The 22,440-nt window shown below is 43.8% G+C and overlaps 2 protein-coding genes across 2 annotated transcripts; one reads left to right on the plus strand and one right to left on the minus strand.

The window, feature by feature from the left end:
• The first annotated feature begins 4,767 nt into the window (after positions 1 to 4,767).
• LOC128709711 (lissencephaly-1 homolog) lies at positions 4,768 to 20,889 on the plus strand. Its single transcript, XM_053804720.1, has 6 exons — positions 4,768 to 4,805; positions 19,350 to 19,807; positions 19,895 to 20,208; positions 20,281 to 20,436; positions 20,516 to 20,711; positions 20,793 to 20,889. The coding sequence occupies exons 1-6, from the start codon at positions 4,768 to 4,770 to the stop codon at positions 20,864 to 20,866; spliced, it is 1,236 nt and encodes a 411-aa protein (XP_053660695.1). The 3' UTR covers positions 20,867 to 20,889.
• Positions 8,594 to 12,602, minus strand: LOC128709306 (elongation of very long chain fatty acids protein AAEL008004-like). Its single transcript, XM_053804292.1, has 6 exons — positions 12,461 to 12,602; positions 9,544 to 9,734; positions 9,387 to 9,467; positions 9,139 to 9,301; positions 8,942 to 9,078; positions 8,594 to 8,842 (listed from the first exon to the last, which is right to left on the minus strand). The coding sequence occupies exons 1-6, from the start codon at positions 12,600 to 12,602 to the stop codon at positions 8,594 to 8,596; spliced, it is 963 nt and encodes a 320-aa protein (XP_053660267.1).
• Positions 20,890 to 22,440: the final 1,551 nt, after the last annotated feature.

Consider the following 22,440-nt stretch of genomic DNA (forward strand, 5'->3'; position numbering starts at 1 on the left):
CCTGCCGCGTGGTATCCGTGATCCATTATTAAACCGTCCCGCGAGCGTATCGTATTCGTGGTGGTGTTTGATTGCACCGGAACCACTAGTCGCTAGGAGTGGCGCTGGCTGCATGGCCGGATCCATGACCCATTGGATTCTGATGGGAAGTTTTGTGCCGGTGCAAAAGCTCACGAACCCGTTTCGTTCGGCGAGAACTGCAGCACCTCACGAACTTCTACCGCGTGGGCTAGACATGCAAGTCGCGGGCTTTATTTTGGAACCGGGTTTCGGAGGTGTGGGCTGTTGTTGTCTATTTTTTTTCCAGGCTTCCTGCGTGCTTCACTCTCAGCAATAATGGGGTTTGGTTTGGTTTTGGTTTTGGCTTTGAGTCAGCGACGGCAGTGAAAGTGGAAAGATCGCATGTATTCGCATCGCTGTGAGCCCTAGATGCCAAGTGTAAAGTAATTTACTGCGACGTGGTTTATAGATGTGATATATCGATGGGACATCGTTATCTACAGTCATTAGAGTTGCGTGTTAAAGCTGTCGGGGAAAATTCACGATCGCAATGAATGATGGCTTTTGTGAAATTTATTCATTGTAGAACATAAAAATAGCTATTTCCGTTAACCAAATAATATTTCAAAACTAGTTAAACTTCGCGGGGCGTTTCATTTTGTAATCGCAAGGAAATCCTTCGTAACTTTCCTTCACTAGATCCTCTGCTTGTTTTTGGACCAAGTTGCTCAAGTACCGATTGCGCCATGCTCTCCTCGCCTCTAAGCCCACAATCGTGCTGCGAGGAAAATACTCGCTCGCTTGTTACCATTTTCCGGCCGGGAGAAAATCATAGTTCGTGGCGAATGAAGCGCAAAGCGTTGTGCCATCTTCGATTAGCTGAATCTTCCCTCGCGAGAGCGCGACCATCAAACCACGCCAGTCGAGTGGATGCAGCGGGCAGAGTACTCACTCACTTTGGTGCAACGCTTTTAGGTGGGATGTGAAATAGCTGACCAACGGGGAGAGACTGTTTGGAAGCTAGTGAACCGCATCGGATAGAAAAATGAACGGCAAGTTGACGCCAGACAGACAGAGATGTTCGCTCTTCGCGCTATGATGCAAGGAGGATCCGTCGATTTTCAGTCGTAGCAGCAGATATTCAGTTCGGGAAAATTGCCTCACACCCAGAGATACAAGTAGCCGTACGGTGGAGTTCCTTCTAACGGAACGAAAAATAGACTTGACACTATAATATATATGGTGGAGGCTGACCACAACACCGTACACTAGCGAGCCGTTCGGAAAATGGGGCAAGCATGTTTCAGTCCTCCAACACGGTTTGCCTGTCCCCCTTTCGGACGGACGAACTATACTCACTTTTATCGACATTTTGTCGCCGTGCTATGCGTTTTGGTGCATCTCGCGCTCTTGTTGCAGTCGTCGCCTTTTGTGCAGCGGACGAAACGCATGGCGGTCGTATCGGACATGCGCACCGACCGACCGTTGCCGAACCGAACATCACCCACCTTCTTCTCCGTGTGCGCTGTCCGTATGTTGAACTGACGTGGTATGACGTGAATAAAAGAATAAATAAGATCGAATGTCTATAAAAAAAAAGGTGCCTTCGAGGGAATTTTCCTCGTGTTCCGTTGTCGGTGAGTGGGAGTGGAAGAAGGCCATTTCCGTCATCAGTCGCATAGGCGATACTAAACTTCGAATACATCACAGCCCGGATGGTGCAGTGGCAGCCGAAGTTGCACTATTAATCATTATCTGCAGCCACATCAGCAGTGCAGTTTTGTCAGTTTTGATACAGATCGATACATTGGACTAGAGATGGGAAATTGAATACATTTGAAGGATTTCAATCTGAGTCAAAGCGTTAGGATAAAGCTTTAACTCACTCATGAAGATTTGGAAAAAAATAGGCTAACGAAAAGGCGAGCGGGTGGCAAATAGATTATTTTTCTTTTTCGCCACAGAAACATATTTTTCCATGTTTTAAAAACCTTTCAATTTCATATTTCTAGGCTTTTGTAACTCATTCACAGTGAATTAATAATTTTAACTCATTTACTTCTCACGGCGACCTTTAACTCATCATGTTCATCACTAGTTAACTCATGGGTGAGTTATCTTCAACTCATGTTTTGGATCTTGAATTAACTCACACATGAGTTAACTCATCTCAGTATTTAACTCTTCATGGCGACCTTCAATTCATGATTTAAATCCTTAATTACCTTTAGTTATCTCATGATTTCAATCATAAGTTAAAGTTTGTCGAGAACAGTTAAATGCTAATTGTTTTCAATTATCTAATGCGCTGTTAATGAGATAACTCGCAAAAGAATTATAAACGTTCTTCTTTGTGAATTGAATCACCTCACTCTCCAGAAAGATTTAAATCATTCATTCATTCTGAACCATTGTGCACATCACTACGTTGGACACATAGACAGAATTGAGCATGGTTGGAGAGGTGAATAGAATTTTGTTTGAAGTATAATAGAGGACATTTGCATAATTGCGTTGCAATGAGGTCTATTTTTCGTACCATACGTTTCATGAATCGTTTTTATGTTCACAAACTCAACCTCCACCGAACTTTGAGCATGGTTGCCATTTTCTTTTGTTGTTGGGACCACCAACAGGGCCAATTATCGATTTGTGCTCCGTCTAGACCTCGCTCCATAATACCGTAATCTCCAGACATTCGATAGTGGTTCGGTGTTACATACATATTTGCTGCGGGTCGGGCAGTCTTTATACAGACGTAAGTTTTTTGTTCAAGAATTTGGTAATTTATTCACCGGATCTGGGTGTCTTCACTGCAGGAGCTAAAAAATGGCTAAGATTATGTCGCGACTGCAGGCAAAGGGCTTTTCCGGAAGAGAGTCATTAGATGTGTGCGTGTTGGAAGAAATAACACTTTTGGGACAAAGACCGATTAAAACCAAACATAGCGCTCCAACCGAGGGCTTTAGCTGTTCATGTGGATTTAATTCACAAGCAATAAGCAAACGAGAACGCAAGGCCACGGAACCATCACCAAGCGCGCCGAATAAGCAGCAGCAGCTACGATAAAGGTGTTGCATAAATTAGCCCATTCGTGGCATTGATGATCACCTTCTTTGTTTGTACCGCCCGCACAAGGAAGTTACGGTACAACGGTGGATTCAATATCAAACTTATTCAATCGTTTTCGGGATGGTGATGTGTGTTTGTTTGTTGCACCGGGGAAGGGTGTTTAAACTGTGGCCATTGCGTTAGTGATTGGACGCAAATTTGTGCGCTTTATTACAAATTGATTGTAATTATCGAAAGACGTGGGTAAATACAGCACACAAGAAGTCGGTGCTATCGGGTAGCTTCTGTTGCACTCTCCGGTGGCAGCAAAGAAGGTTAAGGAAACGTGACTTAGCGGTTCGAAATGTAACACTAGCCTGGTGCAGTTGGTGTATCTTTCGCAAAACCGCACATTCTCCCTTCCCCGCCAGGCGGGATCTACGGGGCATTAGGGACATAATACCGCTTCCTCACGTGTGTACGCGTGGAAACTAAAACCCAGTACGAAAAAAAGGTGTTGAATGGTTCAGCGGATTTATTGAAACGAGCAAGTTCACTGAAAGCGTTGCAAATATTGTTCTGGTGACATTGGGCAAAACGTTTCTCCCCAGTGGAGCTTTACAGTGTTTGTTTGTCTGTCTTTTCGTTTTGGTAGTTTTGCTTTATTGTTTTATGTGGGCCCGCTACTGGTAGAAAGCTACTGGTTGATTTTTTTTTATATTGTTGACATTGATTGTCGAAGTTGTCCGGTTGGGGTGCGGATGGGTGGCCTATGACCGATATCCGATGTCAAGTGCAAAGTTCGTCCATTACCTTCATAAGGATTCCTAGGGCTTTTGCAAAAACCCCAATTAGCAATATATATAGTTATGGTTTTACTGATATATTATTGTAAAATTGAAGTTATAATAATAATGTTTGTACATTTTTGTTCTCATTTTAGATGATTCAACAGCGTAACAAACACCGCTAGTGAGACGACGACGATAACGCAACAACAATTCTAAGGCTCAAGGACGTCACAATCGAACCGTCCGGGGCTGCCATTCCAGAGGATCCTGAGCGTTTGACAGTGATCTCTGGTGCTGATAAATTCTGGCAACGGAACCTATGAAAACCAGTTACTAACGACTAACGACGACAAATCGACGACACAAAGAAAGCAACAAAAAAAAGAGAAAAAGAGAAATAGAGATACTTACGAATCAGGAAAAAAAATTACGACCCCCTGGTGCAATTTTACGTTGGAAGCGGCAGATTAAAAAAAGGCCGCCACACGCGTAATAAGGTGTAAACTAACCGTAGCCAAAGGTGTAAAGTAAAAGGAAGCGAAATTTTGAGCGAAAATTGATCGAGTTATACCTAGTGAAAGTGCAAACGTCGAGTGATCGAAAGCGAAAAGTTAATTGAATTTAACGAATAAAATCGGCCGCTCTGGTTTGCTGTGTATCTTACCGCCCTGCTGGTTCGTTGGTGGCGTAATCGCGGCAAGGTGTGTGTGTCTGTACGTGTGAAAGTGAAATAGGATCGTGTCCTTTCGCGTGGTAGGGGCAAGTGTCAGCTGAACCGTTTCGATCACGGATCGAACGGGTGGCAGACGGAGTAATCCAGTTGAACCGTAAAAGGATACCGTACCGGCAGCGGGAAGACAACGGCGACAGTACGGAGCAGCAGGAGGAGAACGTTTTTTACAACCATTTACCAGCAGATCAAAACATGAAAATGGTGTTGTCACAACGGCAGCGCGAGGAGCTGTAAGTTCTACCAATAATAGGATTGTTTGCTTGGGTACATTTCTAGGGCGTCTATATTTCGGCAAGAATGTTGTATGTAAAGAACGAAAAGACATGCGAGTTGGACGCTGTTCCACTGGAAATAAGCGTTCTTAAAATAGTGCTGCTGTCCTCAAAACGCACCGCCGTTATATGGCGCGAGAACTCTGCTTTAATGACTCCTCGGAATCAACCCTGTGCTCGAGATCGAACACGCTTTTCGACTGCATCCTGTGCCGATCGACGACGATGGAGAAGTGTGTCAGGGAAATAATGGTCTCACCGGGCGATTGATGGGGGAGTTATTTATATGCTGTGTGTTGTGCTTCACTTTCACCTATATTTTGGAGCAGCAACATAACATAGAGGCCCACTTTGTGGTCGATGCAGAGGGGGGAAGTGTGAAAGATAGGGTGTGAAGCAACGGGGGCACTAATAGGAAGGAAGTACTAATTTTCTGCTGGACTAAATCGACTTCTTTTAGGCAATAAGTTGCTCTTTTTACTCCCGTTCCGTTTTGAGTGCGGTCGTGAGTAGTGTTTTGATTTATTGAAATTCGTTAAAGAAAATCGTATGATTTATTTTTATGGACATCAAAAAACCCTGGCTGTTCTTTGAAAATGGCCGTCATATTAGTTGATATTTGTTAGTGCATTCGACTCTTTGCGACTCTAAGTTTTGCTTTGTGTTTTACTAGAAATTATTCGAAATGGAATGGTTTTCCGCAATGCATATGTTACTATTTTCTTCTCTGCTTCAGCTATTTTAAAAGGGCTATTGATTGTACAAAACTGTATAGACGACTTGCGTTTTCGGTTAAAGCGATGGAATGCATCCATTCGCTTACGTGTACATGGATGCACACCGTTGCATACTTATTGTTCGATCAATCGTTCGATTATCGTTTGCTTTTCACACCATTCCGTTGTCAATTCCTGCTTCTTCGGCACTGTTGTAATTTATTTATGTCCGCGCTGGGCGTAAAAATACACAGTTAAATTCGACAAGCAACCAACGAACGGAAGTAGAAGCTTAGTGGACAAAATGCCGTTAGTGTCGTGCGTCTACTCTCGCGGCAGCGATCTTCGAACAAAATTTACATCTCACCTTTTGAGATGCAACAGTTCGAGCCAAATGGCAATAGGAAGAGAGGCCCCTGTTCGGCCGACCACAAATCCATGGAAGATGGGGCGTTTTTTTGTTTGTTTGGAAGCGACCCGTCGTCGATTTTCTATAAATCTCCCCCATTTCGAATAGAAATGGGCGAGAAATACGTCGTCGACTTCCTTCCCACCCCGATGGCAGTGTGTCTTTTTATGGCCACTGCTTTCTGTTGGCAGCTCTCGACAACAGACACCGCTTATTGCGTGTTACGAAATGTTGGAATTTTTTTCTGGTGTGATGTGTATATGCGCCACGTGCATGTGTTATACGTGTTGAGATGTGTTTTCTTCCTCTTCTGTACAATAGTCTGTATAATCCAACGGATTGGAAAAAAGGAGGACTAAGGAGGCAAACGGCGTTCCCCAATCTAACAGATAAAACCGATTGGATTGATAGAAAAAGGTATCAAAGTGAGAAATCTATGGTTGGCCACCGTTGATTTCGCATCTCTTCGGCAGGAGAAAAGTGTCATCTGGTGAACCGGAATTGGGCGATCAAAGACCGCTAGGCTTTGGTTGATTCGAATGTTGGGCCTCGAGATTTAGTGTGATAATTGGTAGCCGACAGTATCGTTAAAAGAAGATAAAACACAGGGACTTTGTCGAGATTTGAAGATTTTGTATTAGGGGAATGTAATAAATTAATTTATTTAGTGTTAAATTTCTGAAGTAAAGGTAAATATTATTTAATATTCGCTTTGCCTTAAATTGAACTTTTCAGTTCTTTTTTTATAGGCTTGTGAAGTGTAACATTGTATTCCTTCATAGTTAACATATTATGTTTCAATGTTCCGCAAAAGATAGGGTGGAATGAATCCACTTCCTATTTAATAATATGTATTGTTGCGCAGTATAAATAAGTGCAAGTGTATATTTGCACACAAACACACCACTTTGTAATGTTACATATTGACTCACGTGCACAGCTTACCGAAGGTTTTGTGTAGACGGGCTCTAGAGCTCAAGATAAAAAAAAAAACATGTTTTACGAAATTTTAAATTAATGATATACAAAATAGGAATTAAAAATTATGTTGGATAATAATAATAAAACAAACACACCGATACGTCGTACGGGTAACGCTACCAAAAAGCCTTGATGTTTTTTTTTCTGAAGTACGTACTGCCGTTCCATTTCCTGCACGTATGAATTGTGTGCATTCGAGCGATAGGAGGTTTACTATTCACTTCGTTGATGACGACAGACACACTATCGGTTACTTCCTTCGGCGTGACTAATCTCGGTTTTTGTACTGTTTGGTGTCTAGCACAAGCACACCGAAATGGCACTGTGTAAGAAAAGCAAAAAATGGCACGAAAACGTTATGCGATAATAGATTTCAAAATATTTGGACACTAAGTAGAGCTCATGCGCTCTCTCGCTCTCTCTCTCTGCTCCTTCTACTCAGTGGACAACGAAATACAAATGTTGTTTGGTAGAAAAAAGGGGTTAAATTTGATTGATAACGGTTGAAACGTCGAAATAATTGTAGAAAAAAGTATAAAACGTTCAAAAATAAGCTTTCCAATATGTTTTACCCTCACGTGTTCGTTCGTACGTTCACTCTTTTTCATGAGGTTGCTAGATAGCCTTCGTTGACATCGATCGATGGTGAGGTGCTAGCGCCATCTAGCTGTGAGGTTGTGAACTGTTACAAGCGTAGGTAGCGTTACGCTTGGTTTTGCGTAACGTGTTTGGATGGTTTGTTTGGCTCTCAGGAGAACGCAGTTCGTATTTGATTGAAAACGCAAATGTAAAATGTATCAATTTTTTAAGGTATGAAATATTATTGTTTAATACATTTGATTTACTCTTCTTCGTGTGCTTCGTTTTGCTCTTTTGTCTGAATTGTGAATTTGATGTACAAAAGTTCCGGAATAAAACATTCCATAAGTTTTATTTCATTTTTCGCTCCTTTGACCAATATTATTGAGCATTTAGTAATGACGTCATTGCTACCATTACAAGGTGATGATGAGAGAACTCTGATCGTGGGGAACGTCTAACCTTCCTAGTGTGATATCAAACAAGGAAAACAATCCAAATGTAAAAGCCGTTTCACTGTAGCATCATTTGAATTAATCTCAAACGATTTTCTCACACAATAATAGGGGCTATCGAATCGAGCGCGCCATTTTCTCAGTTCGTTTTAGTGGCAAATTAGATTGTTTGATGAAACTATTCGTTGCCAATGCTGGGATTTTGCCACAAAATTTTACTCTCTATGTCTATATAGTATTGATTTATTAAAATAACGCTATGCTTTCTATTGCTATGTAGCAGTTAAAATATGAATCTTGAATAACGGCTTCAATCAAACATGTTTGAAAGTTTTTACATTTTTAAAACTATTTACAATGAAACGATTCAAACCTTTGCACATTGTTTTGCGCGAACAATGCGATTTGTGTTGATGATATATTTTTTGGTAGAATTATTCATTGTTAGTAAAACTGTGGGGCAATTAATCTATTACATTTGTAAGAGGTTATGTTTTCATTCGGCCATCCCTTAGAAGCTCTTATCACATTAATCGCTCAACAGATAGGTAGTGCTATTTACAAGAATCACTCGATATCCGTATTCAGTCTTACGAATAGGGAAAGTCACTGTTGTTTCTTGGACGGCTCGCTTGCTGCGGCTACGGTTTGGTGCTGTCCAGAGATTGCTAGAGCTGTCGCTTCCTGTGCCGCCTTCACCGTGGCCTGTTTTCGGTAATTTTCCAGATAGAAATTCATAAACAGCACGAAGAATATGCTAGCGTTGCAAAGCAACAGGAAGGTGATAAACTTCGGGTAGGCGCAGTCCGTAAGCAGTGCGTTGATCGCATGCCCGATGCAGATGATAAATTGGGCCTGGAAAACACACACAGAAAAACGAGAAACAAATAAATATCAGGGGTGTCTGTTAGTGCAGCATTAGACAACTGCAAGCAGGAAAAAGCTACTACTCACAATCTGTATTTCGGTCAAGAATTGCTTCCAGAACAGATACTTCTGGTAGCGAGGTCCCATCGCCGAAAGCATATAGTACAGATACATCAGCGTGTGGACAAAGTTGTTGATAATGTTGGGGAGTGTTGTATTACCGCCTGTTTGCAGAAAAGAAAACATTAAGATAGCGCATTCGTGGATGATGACTCCATGCATACCTGCGAGGAACTTGGTCAGAATCCAAGCCTCGATTGGGGTGAGCGAATGGTGGTAAAGATGCAGGTAAGAAATTTGTGACTTCTTCTTGCGCAGCACAAAGAAAACCGTATCCGCAAACTCGGACAGCTTCGAGAGGTAGTAGATGTAGCACAGGTTGAACATCTGTTTGGACGAGTTAGTAACGCCGTTTGTTAAAATATTCGCTTTTTTACTGTTGGAAATTTAAATTTTTAATTGCACTCCTCACCCGACGCGATAGCTGATCGTCACTGTAGTCGACCGGTTGGCATGTCAAACTGTATCCGCGTGCCCATCCCGCCATCAGATGCTACCGAATTCAAGGGGTCGTTAAAATGGCATCTTCCGAGCAATAAATTGTGCTAATACTGGAAGCGGGACCTTACCTCGTAGAACATGTACGCGCTCAGCAGGACCTGTCCAAGGTTGTAGTAGAAGAGTGTGTTTGTCAACTGCATCGGTTTCCGGTCGCGCATGTATGTCGGTCCAATGATCAGCACCCAGACGAGGTAGGTCAGCACCATCCCAAGCGTCGGCAGTGGATTGTCCATGAATGGGAGATGCTTCGCGCGCGGATCTTTTTGTGCGATGGAACAAGACATTTATTGAGTGTAGACGTTTTGAGGTGTTGGTAAATGTTGCGCAAAAAGAAAAAGATCGGCCAATCTATGTTAATTTCACTCTCCCTTTCCCGTTCGCTTCCCCTGGCACAGTTGTTTCTTAAAGTCAATGTCTTTGGGAACATAAAATCGCCGAGTGAATTCTACTCCGAACCAGACGGATCGCATTGTGTTAATACAGTCCCGATGCAAATCATCGAATGAATGATTAATGCGGAATGTGCCCGGCTTCGGTAGCTAATAATAAGTTGGTTACGCTGTATAGTATTTTTTTCGAAGAAGTTTTCTGATGATCTTCCATCGATTTTTATTTTAAATCGAAGGTTACATTTCTTTGTAGACGACCAATGCAGTTCGCGGGTTAATTGATCAAGCTGATCAGTAACCGTAGCATCTATGAGTGAGCACAAATATCTCTGAAACAACATCGGTTGTTTGGGTTATTTGGAGAGAAGATAATGATTGTTTATTCGTAGCCCAGAACGGATCGATTAAAGCTTCATGATGAATATCTTTTTCCCCCCCACGGAAAAGCTTCACACTGACGATTAATTAAAGAAAACGGGTAATTAAGCTTGACGTATTAGGTTTGTTCCCTTCCGATGGTAATGATTACCATCCATGTTGTTCGCTTTTGTGTCATGCAAAAACCTAATATCTTCAGCAGATTCTAAACACATTCCGTCGAGCTGTGTGTACGCCAAAGCATGCTCGAAAGTTAATCACACCAGTCTTCAAGGTGCCAGTAATTTCGTCCAAAAATGACCTTGATTCGTTGAGTTCGTTTACAGCAGATGAAATGTTGCAATGTTTTTTTTTTGTTTATTCGTCACGACCATACAACACTGTTTCCTGTTTGTACAGCGCACTAGCAAAACATTATGACCCCGAAATGTACCCCGAGTTGCGAAAGTTAGGCAATGGCATTACAACGAGGGATGTGTAAAAGGCAAGCAAGATAAATAAAGCAAACAATCTGGTGACGGAACTATGGAAGGCCTTGTGCCCACTGGCTCATGTTGACCGATGTCATTTCGCGCACATGACTTTGAATATTAACATCAATCTCGCGCAGAGAACGAAAGCCCAAACGGTGGTCAAGTTTATCGACCCGAAGAAAAATGATACCAAGATCACGCAACTTTCGCAATCGTCCGACATGACGGATACTGGCCTTTTATCTCTTTTTTTAAGTACATTGCACAACCTCGTGGGCTTTGTGGTGCTGGAGCGCTAACCAAACCGCCGCGAGTTTAGATCCCGCCACGATCAAGAAGGCCTATTAGTTATGAGCCTCGTAAAGATATATGTTTCATGAGAATCTGTATCATGGCTTTCGGTAGCATGGGGTTGTTAATTCGTTGTACAATTAGGTCAAGCTCACGGTTAAACGCACTGCACTGTGGTTTTTGGGAGGGATCGCTATCCTATGCAAATGACCAACGCAACGTACACACTTGAACTTGGGAGGAAAGCATCGTCGTTTGCTGTGGCCTTTACCATGAAGTTGAACTGATTCCCTCCGACCGAACGGTGGTGGTTATCGCTTCTGCGCCGTAGGAGGACAATATGTGCATAAACGATGTCTAACATTCCTGCCTTCTTCTGCCGGAGGCGATCATTAAGATGGTATGAACATATGCCGCCACCGCTTTAAGCGCATTGGCAACGACAAGAAGCCCCATGTACGCTTTCAGAGGGTAAGACATGAGCTGTGGCATTGATTGAGATCAACGGTTAAGGTTAGCATATTTAGTTATTAAAGGTACTTAAAAATGAACCCAAAATTTTCCGCCTAGCCTAAGTGATGCATAAAATGTTCCAACACTAGAATTGTCCTCAAATTCGCATTATTCCAATAAGAAAATTAATTTTGAAACATCTTCATGCATTGGGGCAGATTATACCATAAGCTGTCAAATAATCCATGGTACCGGGCTGTACCATTCTGTACAGACAGATTCGTAAAGGACATAGCATTTTGACATAAGAGATATTTTATATAGCTAGGAACTATAATTTGAGAAAAATCGGTTAAAGTTTAGCAATTGAATTATAAATTCAATTCATGCGAAACAATATAAAAAAACTGATTATTAAAATAATCCTGTTTTTGGTTGTATTCGTTTAAAAAAAACATCAACAAATCGAAAAAACCTTTAAACCCCTTAATAATTCCTGAATTTTAAAGAAAATAATTTATGTTGTTCTGCACAGACTAACTTAACTCAATAGTTTATAGCTGGAAATCTGTAGTTTATGTGGAAGCATAACAGCGAATAAGACTAAATAAGACCGCCTAAACGTACACAGTTATTCTGTAATTGCAGGTATGATCGACCCCAATTGTTATTGGGTAACATTGGTGAGAGTATCTCACATTCATCTGTGCTATTAAGCAGCTATTGATGGACCAAAATAGTAGAGAGACAAAGTCAAATAGAGTAATAGATAATCTAAAAAACACACCCAGAGGTACCCTGCCTACTCTCATATGCAGAACTGACTTTTAAGGTTTTGGGTTATAAAAGTCCCATACAAGGCGCGTCAAGATCGACAACGACCATGGAGCGAATTTAGATGTATCACATTAATCATTTTATGAGCATCACATTAAAAAAACCCGTTAAACTCTTGTCATAAGTTTTTGATACCTTGGAGCTCGATTTTATGACTTTATTACCTCCGATCAGGTCCTCCACAAGATTCCAGTATCGGTCGATCAGCCGCGTCCAGTTGCGATCCGCCTGATACTCGTCGATCGCCAACTGCATGATGTAGTTCGACGCCAGCGTAAAGTCGGTGAAGTTATCCCTTACATCCATTTTGTGGTGAGAATAATGTTGCTCGTCTTGGGGAACTTTGTGAGGAATATATTCACCACACTTGAGGTAATGCCACAAAGCTAATTGTTAAAGACTGTCAACAATTGTCACTTATTCCGCTATGTCGTGAAATTCGTTCTGTATAGTTCAAAAGGCTCCGCGTAATGGAGTGTTTCGTTTCACTCGAGTCACCAGTGTCGCATCTGGGTCAGAATCATCGTAGGCAAATTCTAGTTTGACACAGTTTTTCCTAATGCGATCATACGTCTTCTTCTAACGGTCTTCTACGCACTTTACGCACACCGATATAAACGCACAACTGGAGCACGCACTTTCGAAGGTGTTTGAAGAATAAATTCTGCTCAAATCTCAAACAGTAAAGAGATAACACTGCCACAATATTCACAAAACTTGAATTAGCGCGGTGAAGGTTTCTCCGTTCAGGTGTGGCCAGAGCATTACTCCCCTGACCGACTGAAACAATCAGCTTAGGACCGGATCAATACCTGCCCGTGTCGTCGAGATGCTGCCGCAGGACTGCCGATGGCTGGACATTTTCCGAATGGAGTGAGCTCCGACGGTATCGGAAAACAACATCCACCTGGTTGTGCACAACATACCGAGCGACGGATCTATTTCCCACCCCTCGGGCATTCGCCTACATTTGTTGTGGTGGTAGTTCTAAGAGGCTTTGCTTTTTAGCACAAATCATTGCAGAAATATTTCGGTTAACGGTGAGCGAGCGAAAGAAAGACGTGAGCAGCGCGCGAACTGCTTGGTGTGCTGTTCTTGTTTCCTTCTAAACGTTTCCAAGGACGATAGCTTTTGGCTTGTCTGTGTACGTACGGTACGGGTTTTCCCACTCCGAAACCGCTACCGAGAGTTTCCTCGGTTCAGGTGGTGGTGGTGCGTTTGATCTGACGATCGGTCGGTTCGGTTGATATCCTCCGCAGCGAAAACTTCCACAGTCACAGCGAGAGAGCGTCGGCTAGCGCGAGCTCGCGATTATGCTCAGCGAACGCATAAATAGATGTTTTTTTTTAGTTGTTGTTGTTCATTTTATATTTTTTTTTTACAAGTCTAAAGTTGTGACAGAAGGAAGCATTTATGCCCTGTCCCCCCTCCAGCAAAGAGTTCAGAATCCCCACGCAATTAAAAGATTCCTTCTGTGATGCGATACGCCTGCAAGGGAAGGGATTTCGGTAGAATGCGTGAGTTTGCACCGATGCTGACGAATGTAGAGCTAACGGAGACCGAGCACGATGGTACATCTGCACCGCGGTCGCCTAAAGGAGAGCGAGGCTTGTACGCGCGCCCCAAACCACTTGTCCTTGAGCACACGCGCGCCAGCGAATTGCAAACGGTAGCGGCGCGACCATTAGACGTGGTTTACCTCCATTTGCCCGACTAGCTTGCCGTCTGAATTGGGATGCTGTGTCGAAGTGCAGTTGCACCCGCCGTGTTTGGTGGAGTGCATCGGATAGAACGATCTCGATCGGGTGGCATCGATCGTTGCGGTACGCTGGACTAAGGGGAGGGGACGGCAGAAGAAGCATAACTCCGCGCGTTAGGCAGCGGTTTAACCTGTTCCTTTTCGCGTTTGCTACCAGAGCGCCCCTTCTGTTGTGCGGTTTTCAAGATCGTCCGCTTGAAGTGGCGCGATTTTTCCTTCCCCTCCGGTATGCCGGTGGATGGGTTCGAATTGGGTGTTTTGCAATCGGCAGGCAAAGACGACCCAAGATGTCACTCGGCGTGTGTTGTTGTCCATGAGTCGGAAAAGCTTTGGAGGTGCATGCAAGCCCTCCACTCGGTAAGAATTCTAATAGGGTAGTAAATGTCACCATCTGGGATGGAGGTTCGTCGCTTAGAGTCTTTCGTTTTAATTTTCTTGGGATTTGTCATCACGATACTGTAAAGTTTCATTCTTTGCCTTTTATTAATTGTAGTTGAAGAAAAAATTGTTAGCAAATCACAACCATGTTAACGTGTTTTAAAAATTATTTAAGTTTTCTATAATTGTTTTAGTTAAATAATAATTTTAAATAATATGTTTTAATCCATTCGAATTGAATGAAATTACAACTTTTATAATGTATACTAAAATATTTTATTAAAATAAACTGAAATTGTTTTCTTCAAAATTATTAGTTAAATCATTCGTTTGCCCTTTGCATAACGCATAATGAGTTGTACTGCAGATTTAAATTAAAGCTGGTTCCGGGGCTCACTGTTAGGAAATAGTTTTATTTAGCTAATGAACTCGGTCAAACCGTTTTTCCGCGACCCGGCCCCTCTTCAACGCAGCTAATCAAGAGGGGGGTGATTTTTGTTCAAGAACGATTGCTCCACTGAATGACATCGCAGAATTCCTACGCTCGTTGTTGGCCGTATGGACAGTCCGGCGATTGCGACACTCCCCGGCTCAATGGTACCGCGCCAGGGTGTTGGGCTCAAAAAATCCCACTCCATCGAATGCTGGTTCTATCCGGGTACTTCCTCACCACCGACATTTGCCGTGGAGTGCCAACGAGTAAAGGGCAATTCGACCACTCGAAGCGCTTGAAACTCGGCTAAAGCCCAAACCCTTTTTCCGCCACTTAAGGAAGGCGTTCGGTTGCCGCAACATTACAGGTTGCAGGTTGTTTTTCTTCACTAAAGTTCAACGACATATGTTCGGCGCAAAATGATCCGTGTGCTTGACCGGAGCGGTTTTCCCTTATCTTGCGAGCGCGTTTAATTACGCAAAACGCTTCCAACATAGGAAGGAAACGGACCATTTGGGACGAGTAATGAGCCAACCGTTTAGTGTAGCAGCCAATCGCTCAATCACTTGGTCGATACGGGCGAGCTTTAGGTTCGGTTCTGGAGATAAATGGCGATCCGCAACGTAGAAGCATGCAGCAGAAACCGATCAATTTTATGCTGCATGTATGCATTACCCATCGAGTACTTTGCGTATCGCCACCGTTGGGTTGATGGCGTCGTCTGTTGCCGTCGGTGCCGCCGTACTTTTGTCGGTCAACGGCGAAAAACTTGTTTGTTTTTCGCGAACTCTCAAGTTCTCTGTCTGCCGTCCGTGGGTTTTTGGCGTACCAGAAGTTCACCAGGTCGAGTCGGATAGCTTGATTCTAACGCGAGGGGGGGTTTTTTTTTGCTCGTGACCGGTTCGCGCTGCTGATGCCAGTTTTGCATTCCCGCATTCCCTCCGTTCACCCAGGGTTTGGTGAGAGGTTGCTGTGTGTTGTACGCGCCTTAATCGGTGTCGTGCGAGCGCAGAGACAGAGGCAGCCGTTCGTACCGAAACCGCGGAAAAAGTTTTGCAATCTGCGTGCAACTGGGCAACGCGCGACGGTAGGCCTAGGCATGGAAGCAAACGTTTCCATTCAAACATTCACTTCGATGCAGGGTTGTCTAATGCGTCATCACTCACTGAAATGTTGTATGCTACGCACTAGCGTAAATGTTGAATTGTTTGTAAAAGCAGAAAATAATATACGCAAAAATAATTGTCGCACATAATTTAAGAACTTATTGCCATAAATCAGTAAAATCTGTTAATCTAATTATGAAATTCATGACCTTTTTTAAAATCACTCAAAATGAGGAGCTTAATTATTTTCTTTTGTATATTGCTTTAAATTGATCAATGTTGCACATGAGCTCCATCTGCAAATTTTTTATTCAGGTTTAAAAAATATAAAAAAATACAGGTATGCAGACTGATTTGACACGCCTGACTTAAATACGTTGCAGTCGTTAGAGAGTAATGCTACCTATGTGTTTATGTCAACTAATCGCACTGAACCTGCAGTGTTTGCCAGTTTCAGCCCTGCTGGAAGGGAGGACCTCTTCGAGAGGAATCCTACCCCGCCAAGGTCGACCTGCTGCCAACCCATTGGCGGTTCAATGATCTGTGATAATTCTGGCGAATTCTGCCGTATCGATGTGTGTGATTATGTCGCGAACCGAATAGATCATTCCGCTTTTGCCGCGAGAGATTGGCGTTCGACGCAACGCAGTCCGCATCTGAACATACCCTTACCCCACCGTAGGGACGGTTTGCCCGAACCAATGACTTAAGGTTCGCGACTGTTGCGCGTCCACCCTTGAATGGGGCGCGTGAAATGGTGGGCGTATCCGAGTGAGATCACTTTCGAAAGAGCTCGCAACGATCACCGCCCGGCGTCGGATAGATGATCTCGAGCCCTGCCCTACGCCGATTATGATGCCGTTTTAAATAATTTGTCCGTCTTGGACGTGGCGTTTCAGCTGTTGTTTCGGTGAGTCGTCAGCATGGCTGGCGGTCTAGTTCGTTGCTGTTCAGTGAGCGCAATCCGTACCATTATACTGCATCATCGTCCGTGATTTACCAATTTAAGTGAAAAAAAAATCCCCAAACTCATATAATAAAGGCTTCAAGGAACTCTCAGCGATGCAGGTGTTGGGTGTGACGCAGATATCGGATGGACAATCATGGCGAATTGTTCGTCGAGCAAGATTAAGGTCCGTTCTGTTAAGATCGCGATCGCAACACCTCATAGGAAGCAAGACGCGTGAAAGGTGGTAGATTGCGGGCATTCAAATCGCGAGTAAGGCGGTGGATTGAGTTTTTATTGGGAAGTGATGATCGATATTGAAGTTGGTGTGGCCGCTGTGGTGTGATTTTCAATCTTCGTCTAGAAAAGATCCAATCGAAGGGCAAGATACTTGAAGCCATTTTTTACGGTCATTTATTATTGGGTCGATCTGCCCGTGGGCAAGTCCTCTCGACCGTAGCGGTAGGGTTTTGGTGCGGAGCATAGACGTGGCTTGCCAAGCCAGAACGGAAATTCGCCAGTAGTAGAAGGCCGAGCCGTTTATAATTTGCCTCTCGGTGCAATGAGGCGTGAGACAAAAAGGCGTTTAGATCTGCTGACGATGGCGCCAATCTAGCATGTCCTGCGGTCGGAATCGATCCGTAAAGCGATCGCTTGGTGCTTGGTTGTCTACCGTTAGACAACCGGTGGCGGCCTCCGGGCGGCTTTTGGCGCGGTTCGGTGGGTGACTAATGTGCCATTAGGTTCGGTGGCTCGTCTGTGCAGAGTTCAGCCGTGTAAGCTTTGGCGCTTCTATCGTTTCCGTTCCCTCTGCCGCCGGGGATCTTGGTGTACCGCTCTCCCGTACCTTCGAGTGATAGCTTTCAAACGTAAGGCGTTGCTGGTTGATGAGAAATCGCCCCATTGATGATATATGGTTAGCGGAAATTGATGCACATTTGATGTTGCGCAGTACAGCTTCGCAAAGCACAGATCGGCAGCAGCTTTAGACCACCTTGCGCGATCACTCGTGTTTGATGCGGAAGATAGTGCGATGATAGAATGGTTCTATGAAATTGATGCAATCCGAGCTGAAATGATTGAAGAACCATGATGCAAACCTCGAAACAATCAATCAAAATGCGATCGAATCGAAAGATAAACGGATGTAGTAGTAGAACGTTTCATCATCGTCGGGCAAGTGTGATCGTTAATCAACAACGCCATTCGGCTTACGAAAGGGACATTGCCGATTGAAAAACCGTTGGTCCAGTGTGTCGATTTTTCAATTTTCCGCTCACTTTTGCATTATCGTAAGCTGCGGATCTGTAAAAAGGTTGTTAATCAAAATGTAAACATTGGCCAAATCGGATCGCCTTAGTTTCGGCGATTGACTTCTGAACAGCGGACTTGCCAGTGAACCGCGAAATTCTCCCCCCGCTCTAAGGTCATTGAGTGGACTTCTATGTTTTTGGTTTCTATTTAGAATAGGGAGACCTTTTGGGAGGTTTTAAGCGGCTCGCGTCCTTCGAGTGTGTTAATTTCGGTATGAAAATTTGTCCGTGGAGATATTGAAGGTGTATCGAAGAGTGAGTTGTTTTAAGCAGCATCGCCTAAGCTGTCGATTTGAATTGATTTTGGTTTACCAGCGTCACGATGGAGCGTCGGATGGAAGGGACTGAATAGCGCTTAAATTAGGAAGCGCACGCCTAGCGCGCGATTGACCTTCTTCTGATCAGTCTCGAGCGCGGCGTCTCGTTTGTGGTTTGTGATTAAAATTATTGTATTAGGCGACCATTGGTGGATCGAAAACCATCGCTCAAAAGGTAACGAACCATGACTTGTATCAAGTTTATATTATGATTAAACCTTCTAGTAAGATTCGACGGAAGAGAACAAGAGTACAACTCGAAGAATAAGGCTTGTGTTAGACGAACCAGTGCCAGTGTCTAGCGCGGTAGGAAGATGTGCGTCACCTTCCGTCATGCTTGATTCGAATGAGAAAATGATTAATCGTGGATGGTGTGTTGTTTTTTTTTCGCGAACTCCTTCCATAACAGGCCTATCGTTTAATTTACAGTTAAAGCGAAGGAAACTGCTGTTGGAGGCAACGATCGTCCCATTTGGTCTTCCGCTTAAACGTGTGTCTCGTATGATGGGCGTTGTCTAAAAGACACGTTTCGGTTGGAAATTCCACTTTTTGAAACTATCGTAGCTTAAGGTTATGTTAGCAGGTTGCGTGTATATTCAAATGTTAATGGAGTGCTGATCGCATAGAAGGGTGGTTTGATTGATGTGCAAAGGTCGTGAAGTATGCTATTTGCTCTTTTGTTGGATGTTTTTAAATGATGTGATTTATTGCATATTCGAAATCACATTCAAATATTCGATAATTCTAGTTTATTAGCAAACCCATTGATCGGTTCTCTTGTTTGTTTTAAACTATTTACAGTAACCAAGCGATTGCCGATTATCTGGGAAGCAATGGATACACAGACGCGCTGGAAGCGTTCCGGAAGGAGGCCGACATGCCGAATGAGATAGAGCGCAAGTACGGTGGGTTGCTGGAGAAAAAGTGGACCTCCGTCATTCGGCTGCAGAAGAAAGTGATGGAGCTGGAAGCGAAACTGTCCGAGGCGGAGAAGGAGGTGATCGAGGGTGCACCGACGAAGGCAAAACGGACACCGAGCGACTGGATACCGCGACCGCCGGAAAAGTTCGCCCTCGCCGGCCATCGGGCGACTGTGACGCGGGTTGTTTTCCATCCTGTCTTCAGCATGATGGTATCGGCATCGGAGGACGCCACGATCAAGGTGTGGGACTTCGAGACGGGTGAATATGAACGTACGCTCAAGGGTCATACGGACTCGGTACAGGATTTGGCATTCGATTCACAAGGGAAGCTGCTCGGTAAGTAGCGAACCGGGGCACCCCTGGGAAGCAGGTTTCGTAGTATCAGATTATGTACTTTTTTTTTTTTTTCAATGTCTATTTTAGCCTCCTGCAGCTCGGATCTGTCGATCAAACTGTGGGATTTCCAGCAGACATACGAGTGCGTCAAGACAATGCACGGTCACGATCACAATGTGTCATCGGTTTCGTTCGTCCCGGCGGGCGATTTCCTACTTTCTGCGTCACGTGACAAAACGATCAAGATGTGGGAGGTGGCCAGCGGCTACTGCGTCAAGACGTTCACAGGCCACCGGGAATGGGTGCGCATGGTACGGGTGAACGTCGATGGATCGTTGATGGCCTCCTGTTCGAATGATCACTCGGTTCGTGTTTGGCAGACAAACTCCAAGGAATGCAAAGTATGGACGAATGAATAACATTGAAATAAAAGCATTTTTCGAAATTGACTAATCACCACGTACCCATTTCAGGCTGAGCTGCGAGAGCATGAGAATACAGTAGAATGCATTGCCTGGGCACCGGAATCGGCCGCAGCGGCTATAAACGAGGCAGCCGGAGCAGACAACAAGAAAGGTGCACATCAGGGCCCATTCCTGGCATCGGGATCACGAGACAAAACGATCAGGGTGCGTGTTTGTTTAATGTTGCCTCGCTTGTAAGACCGCTTCTCAAGCAATTCCATTCTTACATTGCTTCCTTTTGCAGATTTGGGACGTCAGCTCCGGGCTGTGCCTGTTTACGCTGGCCGGCCACGACAATTGGGTGCGTGGTATCGTGTTTCACCCCGGTGGCAAATACATGATTTCTGCTAGCGACGACAAAACGCTACGCATTTGGGATCTACGCAACAAGCGTTGCATGAAAACGCTCTACGCGCACTCACATTTCTGTACATCCTTGGGTAAGTGTAAGGGCCGCACGGAAGGTAGTGCAAGCGCGATACGAACATTGGTTTGATCTCCGTTTAATTTCTTTTTCGCAGATATGCATAAGTCCCATCCTTACGTCATATCCGGCAGCGTGGACACGACGGTTAAAGTTTGGGAGTGCCGCTAAGTCAAATCCCATCTCTCCCCTCCCACCCCTTTCCTATACGCCACCACCAATCAAACTAACTACCGATGTTGGCAGCTTGTTTTTTTTTTTTGTTTATTTGGGTCCCTTTCGACTCATTGGCACTTTTTTATATGTTCGCTCTTCGACAAAGCAAAGTAAATTAAACAGCCAACACACATATGCACACGTGTCGTCGATTATAGGATGTTCCCGCATACAACCGCGGACTGCTGAAGATACAGCATAATCATTGGCGATGAGTTTTGTTCCCCCGTGCGGATTATTATGCTATGCGTGTGCAACGGGTTCGTATTTTATATGTGTCCTCTGATGCAGTTGGTGTCAACTTATTGTGATGAAGAAGGCAAGAAAGAATTCGAGGGAAAGTGAGAGAGAGAGAGAGAAACAGAGCGAGAGAAGGAGGGAGAAATTTAGAAGAAGTTTTAGTTTGTTATTAGTTAAACAGTTCTATTTTACTCATATCGATCCAATGAATAGTGGCAGGCGAATACGATAATGGTAACGTTTGTTAGCTAACACCCTTACACCGAAGCGTCATTCTGCTCCTCCTGTAGGCTATAGTTAGCTTCTTTCCCATTCTGTTTCAGAGTTCGTTCAGAATTCGTACAACAACAAAAGTAATATTAAAACTGCTAAATCAAATTACACACGTAGAAGATACACAACTCCACATCCAAATAAAAAAACACAATTCATTACAATATAATTATTAGAGCAAAATACACATTCTAGACATGGCAGTCGTTAATGAACGAAAGCGGAAGAGGGAATATTGTCCTTTGGAATGGGTTAGCAGTACATCAGAATCCAGTAAATGAGTAAACGAAAACAGAATTAATAAGCTCCGTGCTTAAAGCGATGTGAAGATGTCAACTTATTCGGCAGGAATAGAGGCAAATGGCGATAGAGAGTAGCTGGAAATGATGATTGGCAAGCATTAGCAACAGTGCAAGGACTAATATGTGAAGGAAAATATTATTATTAACAATATACATACGATTTAAAGGTCTGGTTGGAGAATAATCGAATGCAAAAATGAGACATACGCGCAAGCGTCGAGAGGAGTGAAGGTTGCGCATATACGGTTTGTGAAGCACAGACAAACGTGCAAACGGATTAGTCGTAGGATGCCGTTGGTGTCAAGCGCAACAGTCACACTAAGTCAAATTGTAATCAGTGCCACCTCACAACAGAGCTCGTCCGATCAGAGGGCCCACACAAAAATCACAAGCCGAAAAGCCGACCGCACATCCCCATGCTTGTCCTTGTCATTTCTTCTCCGACTGCTCCAGGGGCATACAGTGCCCGGTAAGTTGTGGCGCGTAGCGTTACAAATGGAACTGTTTTTGGAGGAGAGTGTATTTGATTCGGCTCCTGATGAAATGCTTATGTATTTTCCAGCTTTGTCCAAACGGTTGCAACAATAGCTTTAGAGTTTTTTTTCTCTTCGTAGCTTGAAAGGATCATGTCGGTTTTAGTGGTTGACTGTTCATTCAACCCAAACAGCTGCACGTGTATTGAAGAGATCATTTATCTGATTCTTCTGTACGATC

The sequence above is a fragment of the Anopheles marshallii genome, chromosome 2, assembly GCF_943734725.1.
Source record: "Anopheles marshallii chromosome 2, idAnoMarsDA_429_01, whole genome shotgun sequence".
NCBI classification, from domain to species: Eukaryota; Metazoa; Arthropoda; class Insecta; order Diptera; family Culicidae; genus Anopheles; species Anopheles marshallii.